We start from the raw sequence: 16,086 nt of genomic DNA on the forward strand, positions 1-16,086 counted from the left end.
CCAAAAGGAAGTTTCCTCTGACTACTCTGTGATGGGTTTGTGAGAGAAGGCTGCTATTTGGGGTGGGAGAGGGTAGTACTCAGGGCCGCCACGTCTGGTTGAGTAGGTTGTGCACTTTATAAAGACATTGGCCATTGGAGCAGGTGGAGCCTGAAATCCAGTTTGTGTTTACCAAGCCACATTCTTACTGAGTGGGACTATATTGGCCCAGAGCAAGGTGTACCGTTATCTAATTTTTATAAGTGTGACTTACTGGCTGACAGTAGCTTTGATGATGCATTTAATTGCATTTTTATTTGAAACCCCGTTGTTTCTGCTGTTTTTGCTTTCTTTCTTACAGATAATGTCTGTCGTATGTACATGTCTATGTGTGTATGTGTCTGTGAGTGTATATGCACATTTATGCCATTTATATGCCATGTACACACAAAAACTCCATATATTCTTTTTTTATTTTATTTATTATTATTATTATTATTATTTATTATACTTTAGGTTTTAGGGTACATGTGCACAATGTGCAGGTTTGTTGTTACATATGTATCCATGTGCCATGTTGATTTCCTGCACCCATTAACTCGTCATTTAGCATTAGGTATATCTCCTAATGCTGTCCCTCCCCCCTCCCCCAACCCCACAACAGTCCTTGGAGTGTGATGTTCCCCTTCCTGTGTCCATGAGTTCTCATTGTTCAATTCCCACCTGTGAGTGAGAACATGCGGTGTTTGGTTTTTTGTCCTTGTGATAGTTTACTGAGAATGATGTTTTCCAGTTTCATCCATGTCCCTACAAAGGACATGAACTCATCATTTTTTATGGCTGCGTAGTATTCCATGGTGTATATGTGCCACATTTTCTTAATCCAGTCTATCGTTGTTGGACATTTGGGTTGGTTCCAAGTCTTTGCTATTGTGAATAGTGCCGCAATAAACATACGTGTGCATGTGTCTTTATAGCAGCATGATTTATAGTCCTTTGGGTATATACCCAGTAATGGGATGGCTGGGTCAAATGGTATTTCTAGTTCTAGATCCCTGAGGAATCGCCACACTGACTTCCACAATGGTTGAACTAGTTTACAGTCCCACCAACAGTGTAAAAGTGTTCCTATTTCTCCACATCCTCTCCAGCACCTGTTGTTTCCTGATTTTTTAATGATGGCCATTCTAACTGGTGTGAGATGGTATCTCACTGTGGTTTTGATTTGCATTTCTCTGATGGCCAGTGATGATGAGCATTTCTTCATGTGTTTTTTGGCTGCATAAATGTCTTCTTTTGAGAAGTGTCTGTTCATGTCCTTTGCCCACTTTTTGATGGGGTTGTTTGTTTTTTTCTTGTAAATTTGTTTGAGTTCATTGTAGATTCTGGATATTAGCCCTTTGTCAGATGAGTAGGTTGCAAAAATTTTCTCCCATTTTGTAGGTTGCCTGTTCACTCTGATGGTAGTTTCTTTTGCTGTGCAGACGCTCTTTAGTTTAATTAGATCCCATTTGTCGATTTTGGCTTTTGTTGCCATTGCTTTTGGTGTTTTAGACATGAAGTCCTTGCCCACGCCTGTGTCCTGAATGGTATTGCCTAGGTTTTCTTGTAGGATTTTAATGGTTTTAGGTCTAACATTTAAGTCTTTAATCCATCTTGAATTAATTTTTGTATAAGGTGTAAGGAAGGGATCCAGTTTCAGCTTTCTACATATGGCTAGCCAGTTTTCCCAGCACCATTTATTACATAGGGAATCCTTTCCCCATTTCTTGTTTTTGTCAGGTTTGTCAAAGATCAGATAGTTGTAGATGTGCGGCATCATTTCTGAGAGCTCTGTTCTGTTCCATTGATCTAGATCTCTGTTGTGGTACCTATATTCTTGAATATAAGGTCAGATATTCTTTGAAAAATATCCCTCAGAAGGACGGAGGTGCCCTATATGTATCTGATTTCTTATAAGATACTTTATAATATGAGATCCTCTTTCAGTTACTTTGTTTGAATAGCACAGTACTGTTTGGGGAAAACATAGTCTCTTGAAACAGCCTCAGACAATGCTGGCTTTGAGTGCTTAAAAAGGCTGCTTCATGGAATTGGAAAAGAAAAGAAACAAAGTTGTTTAACACAGATTTATTAATTATTGTAGAGATGATAGATCACTCTAAAAAAGCAATGCTGTAAGTGGATATGATCTCAAATAAATGTTTACAAGATGAATAACTATTCCACATATCCTGACATTATGCAAATGGATACTTGTGGCTTGGTTTGGTATTTCCAGTGGTAGTACCATAAAAGGATTTACAAGCTACTATGTCTCAAGCAGATTGTACAGACAGGCGTTTGCTCTGGAAAACTGTATTAGATGACTTGTAAGCTGACTCTAGTGATGAAAAAGACCCGGATGTCAACAATATATGTGAAGGGTGAATCAAATTGTCTCATGAAATGTGAGAGTGAATAAAATTATTTCTAAATTTATGCTTCATACCATGTGTAATTTAGTATATATGTAATTGACTGACTGCCATGACTCATGCCTGTAATCCCAGCACTATAGGAGGCCAAGATGGGAGGATTGCTTGAGGCCAGAAGTTTGAGACCAGCCTGGGCAACATAATGAGACCTTGTCCCTACTAAAAATAAAAAAATTATCCAAGCATGGTGGCACCCCTGTAGTCCCAGCTACTTGGGAGGATGAGATGGGAGGATCACTTGAGCCCAGGAGTTTGACGTTATAGTGAGTTATGATCACACCACTGTATTCCAGCCAAGGTGACAGAGTGAGACTCTGTCTCTAAAAGAAAAGAAAAAAAAAGATGTACGTAATGTAATTAATACATTTTATAATTGAGTTTTGACTAATTTCTATCTCTAAAAGATTATAAATTCAAAGTTGGCTAAAATTTGTTTGTATTCTCTTATTGGAAAAATAAGAGAGTGTCTTATTTTGGGTCATTGTATATTCACTTATATGCAATTATTATTATTTTCAAACAGAAACTGAGGCTTCTTGAAGAGCTTGAAGACACTTGGCTTCCTTATCTGACTCCCAAAGATGATGAATTCTATCAGCAGGTAAGGTATTTTAATATTTTTATCAGTTTCAGTGATGTGTTCTGATCAACCTTATTTTCTATGAGGAAGCTGGGCTAGAGAGGTTAAATGACAGGTGAAAAGGTCAAATTAGATCACCCATGACTCCTCATGGCCCACAGAGCACGTACATTTCTTCAGAATCGGCTTTTTTGCAGTGAATTTAATGCTTTAGCACAGTGACTGTTTTTATTTCCTCGGACATTCCACACTTCCTTGCCTCTGCTCATGCTGTTTCTTCTGCCTAGCTCCTCCTCCTTCCTTTTGCTCCTTATCCTGTTGCAGATGGCTAATTCTTCAAGAGTTCAGTTAAACATCACCTCCTTTGTGAACATTTTCCCAGCTTACCCTACCTACAAGTCAAGCTGATTGCACTCCTGGTAAATAACTCTATACCACCTAGCACATGGTATTGCAATTACAGAATTCCGTGTCTCTGTCTCTGAATTAGACACCACTGTTTCAATTACAAATGACAAAAACCCAAATCAAACTCACTGTGGCAAAAAATAAGGGGAATTTATTGACTTGCCTTAGAAGTCTAGGAGTACATGGCTAAATCCAACTTTACAAAAGATGTCACCCGATCACTGTTTTTTCCTGTTTTTCTTGGCTTAGCTTTCCTCAGTGTGATCTCATGCTCAACAGGCTCTCATCTGAGAGCATAGAAGGACTCTGACAGCCCGAGGGGTATGTGGTCTTTGGCATCTGGGATCTTAGAAAAAGGTAGTGAGTTCTTTTTCCCTGGTTCCATCAAATTCTCCAGGAAGTAATCCTGTTGGCCTGGTTGGAGTCATGTGCTTATCACTGAACTAGTCATCATGTTCAGGAGAGTCAAATGCTCCTGTTTGCCTGGCCTAGGTCATGCATCTACTCTTGGAGTGGGGTTGGAGTGAGAGTACTCCCACCAAACTGTATGCACTATGTGAGTTAGACATGGGTGCTTTCCCAAAGGAAAATCGGAGTCCTCTTTCCAAAGAAGGAAGAGTAGGCCCTCTGGGCATGTAAAAATAATAAATTTTCACCTCTTCTTTCCTACTAGAGTGTGAAGTCTTGAAGCAGAGGATTGCCATGAAAATCAGAATAGGAATTAGGTCACAGCATCTTTGTATCTCTAACACCTGCATGTACATAGCTGACCATCAGTAAGGAAGTAAGGAAGGAAGAGAGGAAAGAAGGACTTTACCCATCTAGAATCCGGGTCAATATGATTTCTGTGACTTCTAGCTCAATCTTATTTCTAGGCCACTCTCTGTTATCTCCATTTCCATTTGATTTGCACCATCTTCCCTCTTCACTATCAGTCCTCTTATAGGTCTGTCTAGTTTTCCTCTTTGCCCCCCTTCATCCTTGAAGCTGTAGTATTTTCTAACCAAGATGTAAATCTGAGCATGGCAACCCTCTGCTTCAAATCCCACATCATCGACTGGCTCCTACATTTTCAGCCTCATCTCCCCTGCTCTTACACCTTTTTATCCACACTGGATTTTTGCAGTACTTTAAATTCACTATGAGTTTCATCTTTGGGGCCTTCTGGCTACATCCTCTGCTGACATACCTCCTTCTCTTTATCTGTCTCTTCTTTTTTTTTTTTATTTCTTGACACAGGATCTCACTCTGTCACCCAGACTGGAATGCAGTGGTGTGATCTGGGCTCACTGCAACCTCTGCCCCCCGGGCCCTTGCGATTCTCCCACCTCAGCCTCCCAAGTAGCTGAGACCACTGGCACGTGCCACCACACCTAGCTAATTTTTTGTATTTTTGTAGAGACAGGGTTTCACCATGCTGCCCAGACTGGTCTTGAACTCTTGAGCTCAAGCGATCCACACACCTTGGGCTCACAAAGTGCTGGGGTTACAGGCATGAGCCACCATGCCCAGCCTGTCTCTTCTTTCCTTGGTGAACTTCTGTGTTACCTGTTAGTAACAGTTCATATGTCATCTCCTGTAGGAAGCTTCCCTGACACCTCTACAACCAGAGAGTTGTCTCTGCTTCCTCTCTTATACTTTATCAGCACTTAATCTCACTTAATTTTTTTTTTTTTTTTTGAGACAGAGTCTCGCTGTGTTGTGTCCAGGCTGGAGTGCAGTGGGGTGATCTGAGCTCACTGCAACCTCTGCCTCCTGGGTTCAAGCAAGTGTGTCTGGCTAATTTTTGTATTTTTAGTAGAGACATGGTTTCACCATGTTGGCCAGGCTTGTCTCAAACTCCTGACCTCAAGTGATTTGGCGTCCGAAAGTGCTAGGATTGCAGGCATGAGCCATCACATCTGGCATTAATCTCACTTAATTGTAATGAATTTTTTTGTGTGCTGGCTTCCCTTATCCTCTGTACTTCGTTCAGTGCCAGGTACCTATCAGGTGCTGAATGAGTTTGCTTGAATACATGCACCCAGTAGTTAATTTGGAAAACCAGTTATATATAATAATAATGAGTTTAGTATGATTTGAATTTTGCTTCTACACACATACACACTTGCCCAGGGATTTGGCATCTGGAAAGATTTGACAGATGTATACAGAAATGTCATACCACATACTGATAGGGTGGGTGTTCTCTTTTGAACTTTCCCAGTTTTCTAAATTATCTGCAGTGAATGTATATTCTTTTGCAATCAGGGAAAAAATAATTTTTAAAAGTACCCTTAAGACAGGTAAACACACAAAAATGCAATTAGTTCTGAAATGCTTACTAAATTTTCATAGCTATAAGCCTTCTGGTGCATGATTACATGCATTGTCACAAAGCAACTGCCGAGCCATTTCAGCTTTGGTCGTGTGAAAATGGTACAGGAAGAATGAGATACAAAAGGTTATCAGCCCACTCTGCTCTGAACCAGCCATCCACTGAGGGATAAAAGGAAACCCAAATGCAAACAGAACAACTATCAAGACTTCTCTGTTATCTTTCCAAGGCCCACAACAAACCCTGATACTAATATCTAATCACTCTAAGTGCACCTTCTTGTTTTTCTTTTCTTTTCTTTTTTTTTTTGAGACAGATTCTCACTCTGTTGCCCAGGCTGGAGTGCAGTGGTGCGATATCAGCTCACTACAACCTCTGCCTCCTGGGTTCAAGCGATTCTCCTGCCTCAGCCTCCTGAGTAGCTGGAATTACAGGCACCTGCCACCATGCCTGGCTAATTTTTGTAATTTTAGTAGAGATGGGGTTTCACCATGTTGGCCAGGCTGGTCTCAAACTCCTGACCTCACGTCATCCACCCGCCTCGGCCTCCCAAAGTGCTGGGATTACAGGTGTGAGCCACTGCGCCCAGCCAAAGTACACCTTTTAAGAAGGCTTAGTACTTCAATAAAACCTTAGTAAAAGTAAATCTCTTCTCTTAAAAGATGAAGTGAAAACACTTTTTAATGACATGAATAAATAGAAAGTTCAGACCTGACACTGGGTCCCTTAAACAGGCCCTCACCAAAGGAATGCCAATCCAGCTGCTGGTCATAAACACAGGAGTCTGTGCAGCTTCCATTTTGGGTCTGTTGATTGACCCTTACAGTGTGCTAGGCTTTGTGCTACATGTTTTATGCATGCTCTCACATGCAATCCCCACAACAGCCTCATTCATTCATTCCACAAGTAGGTATTCAGCAACTACTCTTCTTCAGGCTTGAGGTACTTGAGGTAGGTATTATTTCTGTTTTAGAAATCAAGAGAGGAACCAGGCACAACTGTAAGTTCCACCTACTTGGGAGGCTGAGACAGGAGGATCATTTGAGCCCAGGAACTGGAGTTCAGCCTGCATGTCATAACAAGGTTAAAAAAGGAGGAAATCAGGAGAGACTAAGTTAGTTATCTGAGTGGGAGAGCTGGAGTTCAGCCCATATTTGTCTGACTCTGAAGGCCCGTGCTCTTTCTGCTATATTGTCCACCTCTTGGTCTACCATGCTCCAATTCAAAACACCTTCAGAGAAGTTTTTCTGTTTCTTTTAATAAGACCATAGAGAAAAGAAGCAAAACCAAACCACCAAAGGTCAAAGCAGAAAAGCAGAGAGAACTTCTGTTAGCTCATCATGGAACACAAGGAAACAAGGAATTATATAGTCAGAAAACAAACTCTGGCTTCCAGAAATATGAATGCAGCCCCTCTTATCTAAAGAAAATGAGACTGTCCTCAATAACCCCCTTGCCGTCACTGATTGTGTGCTAGCTATGTGCCAGGTTGTTCTGCTGCTACTTTAAGTGCATTACACGTGTGAGCTCATTGAAATCTTGCTATACGCTTCTGAGACAGGTGTTACTAAAACCCTATTTTAGAGATGAGGAAACTGAGGGACAGAGAGATTCAAAAATTTGTTCAAGACTTATGTGCAGGATATGTTGGGACTAGGATTTAAGCCTGGGCTGTTGGCTTTTGGGTCTCTACTCTTAAGTCCTATACTGCTTCTCTCTTCCCTTGTGTCTCTTCATCCTTCTGAGATGACTCTGCTCTTGTCTCAATGGTTCCAGACCTCTGTCCCCATCCCAGCTCTCCCTGTGACCTCCAGCTCTCCACTTCCAACTGCCTACGGAGCGGCTCTACCTGAAAGTCTTCCAGCTACATCTAACTCAACATGATTCATATTCATTAAGTTACTTACTCCATTAAACAAATGGATTTCACTCCCCGACTCTGTGCCAGGTAATGTTTTAGGCATTAGAAATGAAGTTGTGAAAACTGACAAGAGATTCGTGTCTTCTTTGAGCTTATTTCTTGTGGGGCAGGTGGTGTAGGGGCAAGCCATGTAGATACTTGTGGGAAGAATGTTCTAGGCCTATGGAACAGCAAAGCCTCTGAGGTATATTTGACAGGAAAAGCACCCGAGGCCAACATATCTGGAGCAGAGGGAGACAGCTGGTGAGAGCAGGGGAGACAGTGAGAGAGACAGAGAGAAGGGGGGGGCCTGGTTATACGAGAACAAGAACTTACAGTCTTTAAGTTCTGTAAGAAGAGCATTGGCGGTTACTCTGAGATGAGGAGGCATGAGAGGGCTTGGAGCACAAGCGTGACGGGATGTGACTTACATTTTAATAAGGATTCTTTCTACAAGGCTCCTCCCATTCAGCCTCTTCTCTAATGGTATCCCCTAGTCCCATTCTTGAAATTAGAAAGCTCACCACCCTCAACTTCTACCCATTGCTTTCTTCCCTCATTTAGTCACTGGGCCCCTGGTGGTTTTACCTCTTTAGGATCTCTCAAATTGTTTTTTCTTTTTCCATCCCACAGACACTGCCTCAACTATGTAGGCCACATTGATCACTTTCTGCCTCCGCAGTTTTAGCATCCTCCTGATTAGTGTCCCTCATGCCCTCCCCAGTGCCATCAGAACTGACTTGTACCTCCTTGTTTTATAAATTTTGTTGAGTCGCCTTTGCTTCCAAGGTCAAGTTCAAATTCCTCAGCATATCCACCCTATAAGGCCATTGACTTTCTTGTTTGTTTTTTTTTCTTTGAGACAGAGTGTTGCTCTGTCGCCCAGGCTGGAATGTAGTGGTGCGACCTTGGCTCATTGTAACCTCTGCCTTCCAGGTTCAAGCGATTCTCCTGCCTTAGCCTCCCAAATAGCTGGGTGCTATTTGGCACGCATCACCATGCCTGACTAATTTTTGTATTTTTAGTAGAGACAGGGTTTCGCCTTGTTGACCAGGCTGGTCTCAAACTCCTGACCTCAAGTGATCTGCCTGCCTCAGCCTCCCAAAGTGCTAGGATTACAGGTGTAAGCCACTACACCCAGCTGCCATTGACTTTCTGACCCTAAACTACCTCTCTGGTGTAATCTCATCCCATGGCCTAAAATGGCGCCCAACCATAAACTCTTGTCATAGGGAGTTCTTGGTTCCACCCTGACTCTGCTGTGCCCTCTTATCCTTCCTTGCCTTTATGCCCACTAGTACTCTCTTCCCTTTTCTGTCTGGTGAGCATCTACTCTTAAAGACTTTACTTAAACACTACATATTCTGTGAAGGCTTCAGAAAATCCCTTTTGTTCTAAAATGTATGAAAAATCTGACTGCTTCTCACCACCTCTGCTGCTTACACCGTGGCCAAAACTGCCATCATCTCTGTTGCAACAGCCTGCTGACTGGTTCTGCCTCCTTCCCCCTGTCTAGTTTAACACAGCATCCAGAATGATCTTTTGAAAACATAAATCAGCTCATTACACTTTCTTGCTCAAAGCCCTTGAATAGCTTCCCATCAGCCCAGGACCTGACATGCACCCACAAAGCTCTACATGCTTGGGTTCCTAACTGCTTCCCTCACCTCATTTCCTGCCCCTGCCCACTCCCCACCCCCTTCACACTTTTCTTCCTATTCTGGCACTTTACTCTTCCTGGAATAAACCAAGCTCACTCCTGCCCCAAGGCCTTTGCACTGAATGTTCCCTCAACCTGGAACTCTCTCATCCCCCCAGGCATCTGCAGAGATTGTATCCTTATTTCTTGCTTTCTTCTGCTCTGAGGTCACTGTATCTAGAGGCCTTCCCTTACCACCCTGTGTAAAGTAGGCATACTTACCCCAGCACTCCCTATCCCACTTTCTCGGCTTTATTTTTCCCTGTAGACTTATCATCATCTAAAATACTATATATTTTACTGATTTATATGCTTATTGTCTGGCTCACCTTACTAGGACATGAGCTTCTAGAGAGAAAATAGACATTCCGCTCTCTTCCATATTCTCAGCACCTAAGTGCTTTGCAAATAGTATGTGCTCAATACATATGTATTCAGTACCTAAGGGTTTTCCAGCTTTTCCTTCCTAATTATTCCCCGCTCCCATAGCAGTATATTCACACTTCTATTGTAGGACATTCTTCTCTTTTGGTTTCCATTTTGGTCTATACTGTTAAATTATGAGATGCTGTCAAATAGGACCTGTCTTCTTTTAATCCTTGTATGTCTGGCACTTTATACAGTGCCTGGTACATAGGAAGTATTTGAGAAATGTTAAATAAACAAAATGAAATGAAGTATTGAATGAATGAATGAATGAACGAGGATCTCTGTGTCATTTTATAGCAAAGCTAATGTTACCTCAAGTCTTCTAATAGCTGTGACAGAGTCTGAACAGTGACTCCAGAAGTGTATCCCTTCTGGAGCTCTAGTTTACATCATGCAGACAAGGTCTGGGTCAGGTGAGTGTTTAGCCCATTAGTCATCGAATGGCTGTCAAGTCGCAAGCATTTTACAACAAAAATTATATAGAAAATGAGTGATAGGGTGCAAATCGCTGAGTGCAAAATAGAAAGTGTTAGGAGCAAAATCTATTAACAGCTATATTAGAAATACGCTCCTCTAAAATCAGAATATTCTAGTACTTTTAAGGGAAGGGCATTTCCCAAGTTACTTGAATATTTAAATTTTTTTTTCTCTCTACCCAAGGTTGAGTTCCACTGGGCTTCATTTAAGTGAGCCTCTGGTAAACTGGTATCTTACTTGTTTAAAAACCATGTCTGACTTCCCTGTGTGATGAAATCTTTCAGAAGCATCTCTTGATATGGGAGGAAAAGGTAGAATTTTTATATAATGGCTTAAAATAGACAGAAAATGAAGCCTGATCTCCAGAGAGCTTAGCTTTCCACATCTTTCAGCCGTTGACAAAGGCCTGGCATGCTGGTATTTTATATCTAAAATACCTTTCCAAATACTTATTAAACTATATAATCATCATTTATGCCACAGGATCATTTGTGAATCTCAAGAAATAGAGTATGTGACCAGACAACTGCTAATATAAATTTCATGACTGCATACTCATTGGAAAAAACTCTAATGGGATTAAATGAAAAAAAGCCTAGCATATTTGAAAATCTGCCAACAGCTGTTCCAAATTATTGTGTGATATCTGATGTTCTACATGTACCTGTCCAAAATGGAAAGTGAACTTATTTGTTTGACAGAATGAATTAATATTAAATTACTTAATGTTCACTTCTTCTCCAAGGTTACTTGTTCTTTTTTTTTTTTTTTAAAGAAAAATTGAACAAATGTTACATAGTATGTTTATGTGTCGGGCACTGATTTAATTACTTTATAAACAATAAAAGAGGGCATTTAGGTTGGGATTTTTTTCTCTTACATTTTCTTTGAGATAGTGACAAAATTAGCCAGTTATTATTATTTGTTTTCACTGTGGTAGACTGAAAATTCCTCAGTCTTGAACAACAGATTTAAATAGTACCAGAAGTTCTCTTGAAGATTTTTGACCATTTAGAGCCATCAGAAAGAATCTCTTGGCAAATATAAGAAATGTCATGAAAATTAAGAATTTTTTTAGTGCAGCATCTTCACTCTGGTTTTTCTGATTAAAAATATTTTACATTTATTTTGGGAAATTTGAAAATAATATAGATGTCTAAAGAAGAAAATCAAAATGATGCTCAAGTACATTACTCAGGGATAACCACCATAAACTTGGCTATCTTTTTCTCCAATTTTTTTTTATTTCTGTGAGCCTTTACATATGTACTGTTTTTCTTTTAATGAAACTGAGATTCTCTTGTCTATCTTGTTACTAATTTCTTCTATGACTATAGTTTCCTCCTGACTTTCAAACAGTTAAGTTTGTTACTTTAATATTCCATCACGTGGTTGTACCATTTTCCCTCCTAATCCCTTCTTGGGCATTTTGGTGGTTTTCAGTTTTTAATTATTATCAATAGCAGTGTGATGAATATTCTTATAATCTTGGTGTGTTTAATAATTTCCTTATGATAAATTCCTAAAAGTAGAAAAACTGCATGAAAAGATATGGGCATATTTAGGTTCTGATAGATCTTGTGCAATTGGCCTTAAGCAATGTTGTAATAATTTGCATTCCTAATTGCACGCTATGAGAATATTGAATTTTGCCATTATCAACAATATGTATTACTATTATAAAATGTTTTAATGCAAATTTGATAGACAGTAACTAATTTAAGTATAATTTAATACAAATTATATATTTTCCAACTTTGATACAGTTAATATTTATTTATTTATCTATCTCTGAGATGAGGTCTCACTCTGTGGCCCAGGCTTAGGCTCACTTCAGCTTCCACTTCCTGGGCTAAAGCCATCCTTCCACCTCAGCCCCCCAAGTAGCTGGGACCACAGGTGCGTGCCACCTCACACCTGGCTAATTTTTTTGTATTGTTAGTAGAGAGGGTGTTTCACCTTGTTGCCCAGGCTAGTCTCGAGCTCGTCAGCTCAAGCAATACACCCTCCTGAGCTTCCCAAAGTGCTGGGATTACAGGTGTGAGCCACCATGCCCAGGCAGTTAACTTTTTTATGTGCTAAGAGGCTTCTCTATTAATTTGCTTGTGAATGTGTGTGTGCATGTGTATTTAAATTTTTAATGGTTCTGCATTCTCGCCATATAGGTTGTACTTTTTTTTCCAGTTTGTTTGCCTTTTAATTTTATGATTTATTTTTTACAAAAATTTAAATTTTCAGATATTCACATCTATCAATCTTCTTTTTCAAAGTTTATTGATTAACTGTATATGTGTATAATTTACATACCATAAAATGCACCTTTTAAAATTGTACAATTCAGTGATTTTTGCTAAATTTCCAGAGGCGTACAACCATCATCACAGTAGTTTTAAAACATTTTTAGCACCCCAGAAAGATCTCTCATGCCTCTTTACATTTAGTTTTCTTTCCTACCCCAGCCAAGATCTCCACTCATCTGCTTCAGTCTTTTAAAGCTTTTATTCTTAGAAATGAGTCTTGAGCACTTATGTGGAACCAAGTGCTGTGGCTGTAACAGGTACTAATGCTATTTTCTTCTTTTTTTTTGAGACAGAGTCTCGCTCTGTCACCCAGGCTGGAGTGCAGTGGTATGATCTCGGCTCACTGTAACCTCTACCTCCCGGGCTCAGGTGATTCTCCTGCTTCAGCCTCCTAAGTAGCTGGGATTACAGATGCCCGCCACCACGCCCAGCTAATTTTTGTATTTTTAGTAGAAACAGGATTTTACCTTGTTGGCCAGGCTGGTCTCGAGCTCTTGACATCAGATGGTCCACCTGCCTCGGCCTCCCGAAGTGCTGGGATTACAGGTGTAAGCCACCACTCCAGGCCACTAGTGCGATCTTCTTTTAGGAGCTTGTGATCTTGCAGGACAGATTATTAAACCAATAATAGTTTAAATAAATATAGTTACAAATAGATAAGTGCTATGAAAGAGAAGTAAAGTGTGTGGAGTGATAACAGAGGGCACCTATTTGAGGGTGGAGATTCAGGAAAGGTTTCTATGAGAAAATAACCCAGGGATGGGAAGGGCCACCCAGGTGTGGAGTTGGGGGAGGAGGCTGACGGAAGTATTTAAGAGCTGGACACTTGAGGACTGCAGGAATAGAAGCACATATGGTCAGAGAGAAAAGGGACATGATCTGAGTGGGAAAAAAATGGAATATTTTCCCATGCCATTATTTTCTTTTTATGCTCTTTTTTATGTCAAAGTATTTACAGATGATATTTGTGTGGTTATATGGTTTTCCTGGTCCATAGGGTTATAATTTCCCCATATTAAATATATCTTATACAATGTTGAGACCCAGTGTATGTTGAACAAGGTCAGCAAGATTTTAATGGGGGGCAGGCAGGCGTTTGTGCATATGAGTGCATTATTTTCAATATTCCTTTCTTAGTCCCAGAGGGGAGTGTGTTCAGAAACAGAGTTCTTGGGAATTACCATACTCTTCTGTATTATTTTATACTAAGGACCATTCAGAGAGTACTGGAGGTGTTAAGACAGTGTGAAGAAATTACCTTTTTCATCACTTCTTCATCATTGCTTTGAGTATACTGGGACCTCAGGGACTTGCTTAGAAAGTAGCTAGTATAGTGATAGAATTAGAGTTGCTGCTCATGGCTTCAGAATATTTGCTCTCTGCCTACAGGATTGCATTGTTTTCTTCATAAGCCATGTAAATAGAAAGTACGATATCACTGTTTCTGTTTTCCAATGGAGATAACTAAAATATGGAAACTCAATCCTTAATGGATCTCTGACAATCTCAATGACAGTCCATAGTGGTATGCCACATGACTCCTCTCTTTGTCACTTTCAATTCATGGTCAACACCTCAGATAGGCATTTTGAGAAGCAGGGCAGTCCTACCACACTTACCTAGTAAAGTCATTTTTTCACATTCAGGCTTGACTCATTCATTTTTCTTCTGCATACTTCCTCCCACTTTCTGCATGTCTTCTATAATATCTCCTGCACTCTGCCTCAGTCAGAACAGGCTAGATTATGCTATAGTAACTGATAACTCTCAAATCTCAGTGGCTCCGCACAATAATATTTCTTGTCCATTTTATGTATCATTTGTGGGTTGGCACAGAGTCACTACCCATTAAAGTAGTTCAGAGATCCAAGCAGCCACCAGCTGGTTGCTGTAGCAGAGGGGTGCAGAGTATGCTGGAGGGTCTTGCAGTGACAATGACATGTTCCAGGCTGGAAGGGATGGCCATCATTTTTCACTGGACAGAAGTAATCCCATGTTTCATCCATCATGAGGGGACAAGGAAGTGTAATTTTACACTGGGCCCAAAAAGCTGGGTGGCAGAGGAGGAATCCAGAACTATTTGGCAAACAACTGTAATGACCAGCATACATTCTTAGCTAGTGATTCACCTTAACTTCAATGAGAAAGTCAGAGCGTTCTCTAACTACCACCCCTCCAAAAGAAACCCTAGAACGTACTCATCTGCCTACTGTTATTACATTTATCATCCTATCTGAATTCATACCTTCTTTCTCCTTCTAGCCTATTCCAATATAAGAAGTATCTGCTCTCCTATCCAAATATTTTTGATCACATACTCTTATCAGTAGATAAGCACATACTGTGACGTCCTAGAAAATGTTTAACAAGTGGCCTGTAGGGAGAAAGAACCAGCCTTGATTTTTAGTGTTTTTTGATTTCCGCAGTGTAAATACTCTCACTGTGGACAGTTTCAAGCCACTGTCATGGTGTTACTGAATGTGCAGTTGGAAAGAGATGTACACAATGGGCTCTGATGAGCCAGTGTGGACTGACTCCAGCACACCACCGGTAGTGTGCTGGTGGTAGTACTCATGTACTTGTGTCTGTTTTATAATAATAATCATATTAAACCTATTTGTATGTATATGTGTGTATATATATATGCATACATATTTTAATAATGCTTGAGTTCTTTCATTTTATATTACAAATAAAGCAATTCTACCTCTCCCCTGTGCCCCACCACTCTACCAGATTGCCTTACAAATCCCTGCATACCTGACTTGGGGGCTACTGCTCTAGACACTCAAGGTCTCGACTTCTTTGGTTATTCACTCTCTCTGCATCATCAGCCTCTTTCTCTTGTATCATTCTCATGAATGTACTGAGAAACTCTGGTGTTCTCTAGCGTCTTCCATCATTAGAGATTGTCCCTTAGTCTAGCCGTCTTCTTTATCAAAAGCTCCATTTTTCTACTCCCTTTCATAGCAGAACCATTCAGAGACATCTCTACATGCCATCTTACTTCCTCCTCTTTCATTCCATCTTCGCCTACTCCAATCTGACTTCCACCCCCAGCACTCTACTGAGATTGCTCTTGTCATTGCCATCAGTGATTTCCATGCTGCCAAATCTACTGGATCATCTGTCCTCATCTCACTTGGCCTCTCAGTGTCAGGTGACATAGTTGACTACCCTATCCTTCTAGAAATGCTCTCCTCTTTTAGCTTCTGCGTTAATACACTCTGCTGGTTCTCCTTTGTTGAGGCTTCTGCTGCGACTCAGGAAATAGATTTGGTCTCCTTTTGACATTTGTACTGTTTCCCTAGGTGATCTCATTCATTTCTAGGCCTTTAAAACCAAGCTGTGTGCTGATCACTCCCACATTGCGTTCCTCTGCCCTGCTTTCTCTTCTGAGCTCCAGATGTGTACATCCAATTCCCCTCCCCCCACCCACCATATTTTCACCTGGAGGTTTCATAGGTATCTTCAAGGCTGCAGCTCCAGAGTGAACTCTTCATTTCCCGCTTTTCTTCTT

At 40.6% G+C, this 16,086-nt stretch overlaps 1 protein-coding gene across 6 annotated transcripts in view; it reads left to right on the forward strand.

Moving 5' to 3' along the window:
• The window catches only part of FTO (FTO alpha-ketoglutarate dependent dioxygenase), a 413,232-nt gene that overhangs the window by 105,411 nt on the left and 291,735 nt on the right, over nucleotides 1-16,086 (forward strand). For 5 of the 6 annotated variants that reach the window (XM_032157362.1, XM_032157363.1, XM_058440993.1 and 2 more), the window contains exon 2: nucleotides 2,980-3,057. In XM_032157362.1, the coding sequence (XP_032013253.1) occupies nucleotides 2,980-3,057 (78 nt within the window). Of the gene's footprint in view, nucleotides 1-2,979; nucleotides 3,058-7,537; nucleotides 7,710-16,086 lie in introns of all 6 variants that reach the window. The other variant, XM_058440997.1, reaches the window with a different exon arrangement.

This window comes from Hylobates moloch, unplaced genomic scaffold (genome assembly GCF_009828535.3).
Source record: "Hylobates moloch isolate HMO894 unplaced genomic scaffold, HMol_V3 SCAFFOLD_6, whole genome shotgun sequence".
Taxonomy (NCBI): domain Eukaryota; kingdom Metazoa; phylum Chordata; class Mammalia; order Primates; family Hylobatidae; genus Hylobates; species Hylobates moloch.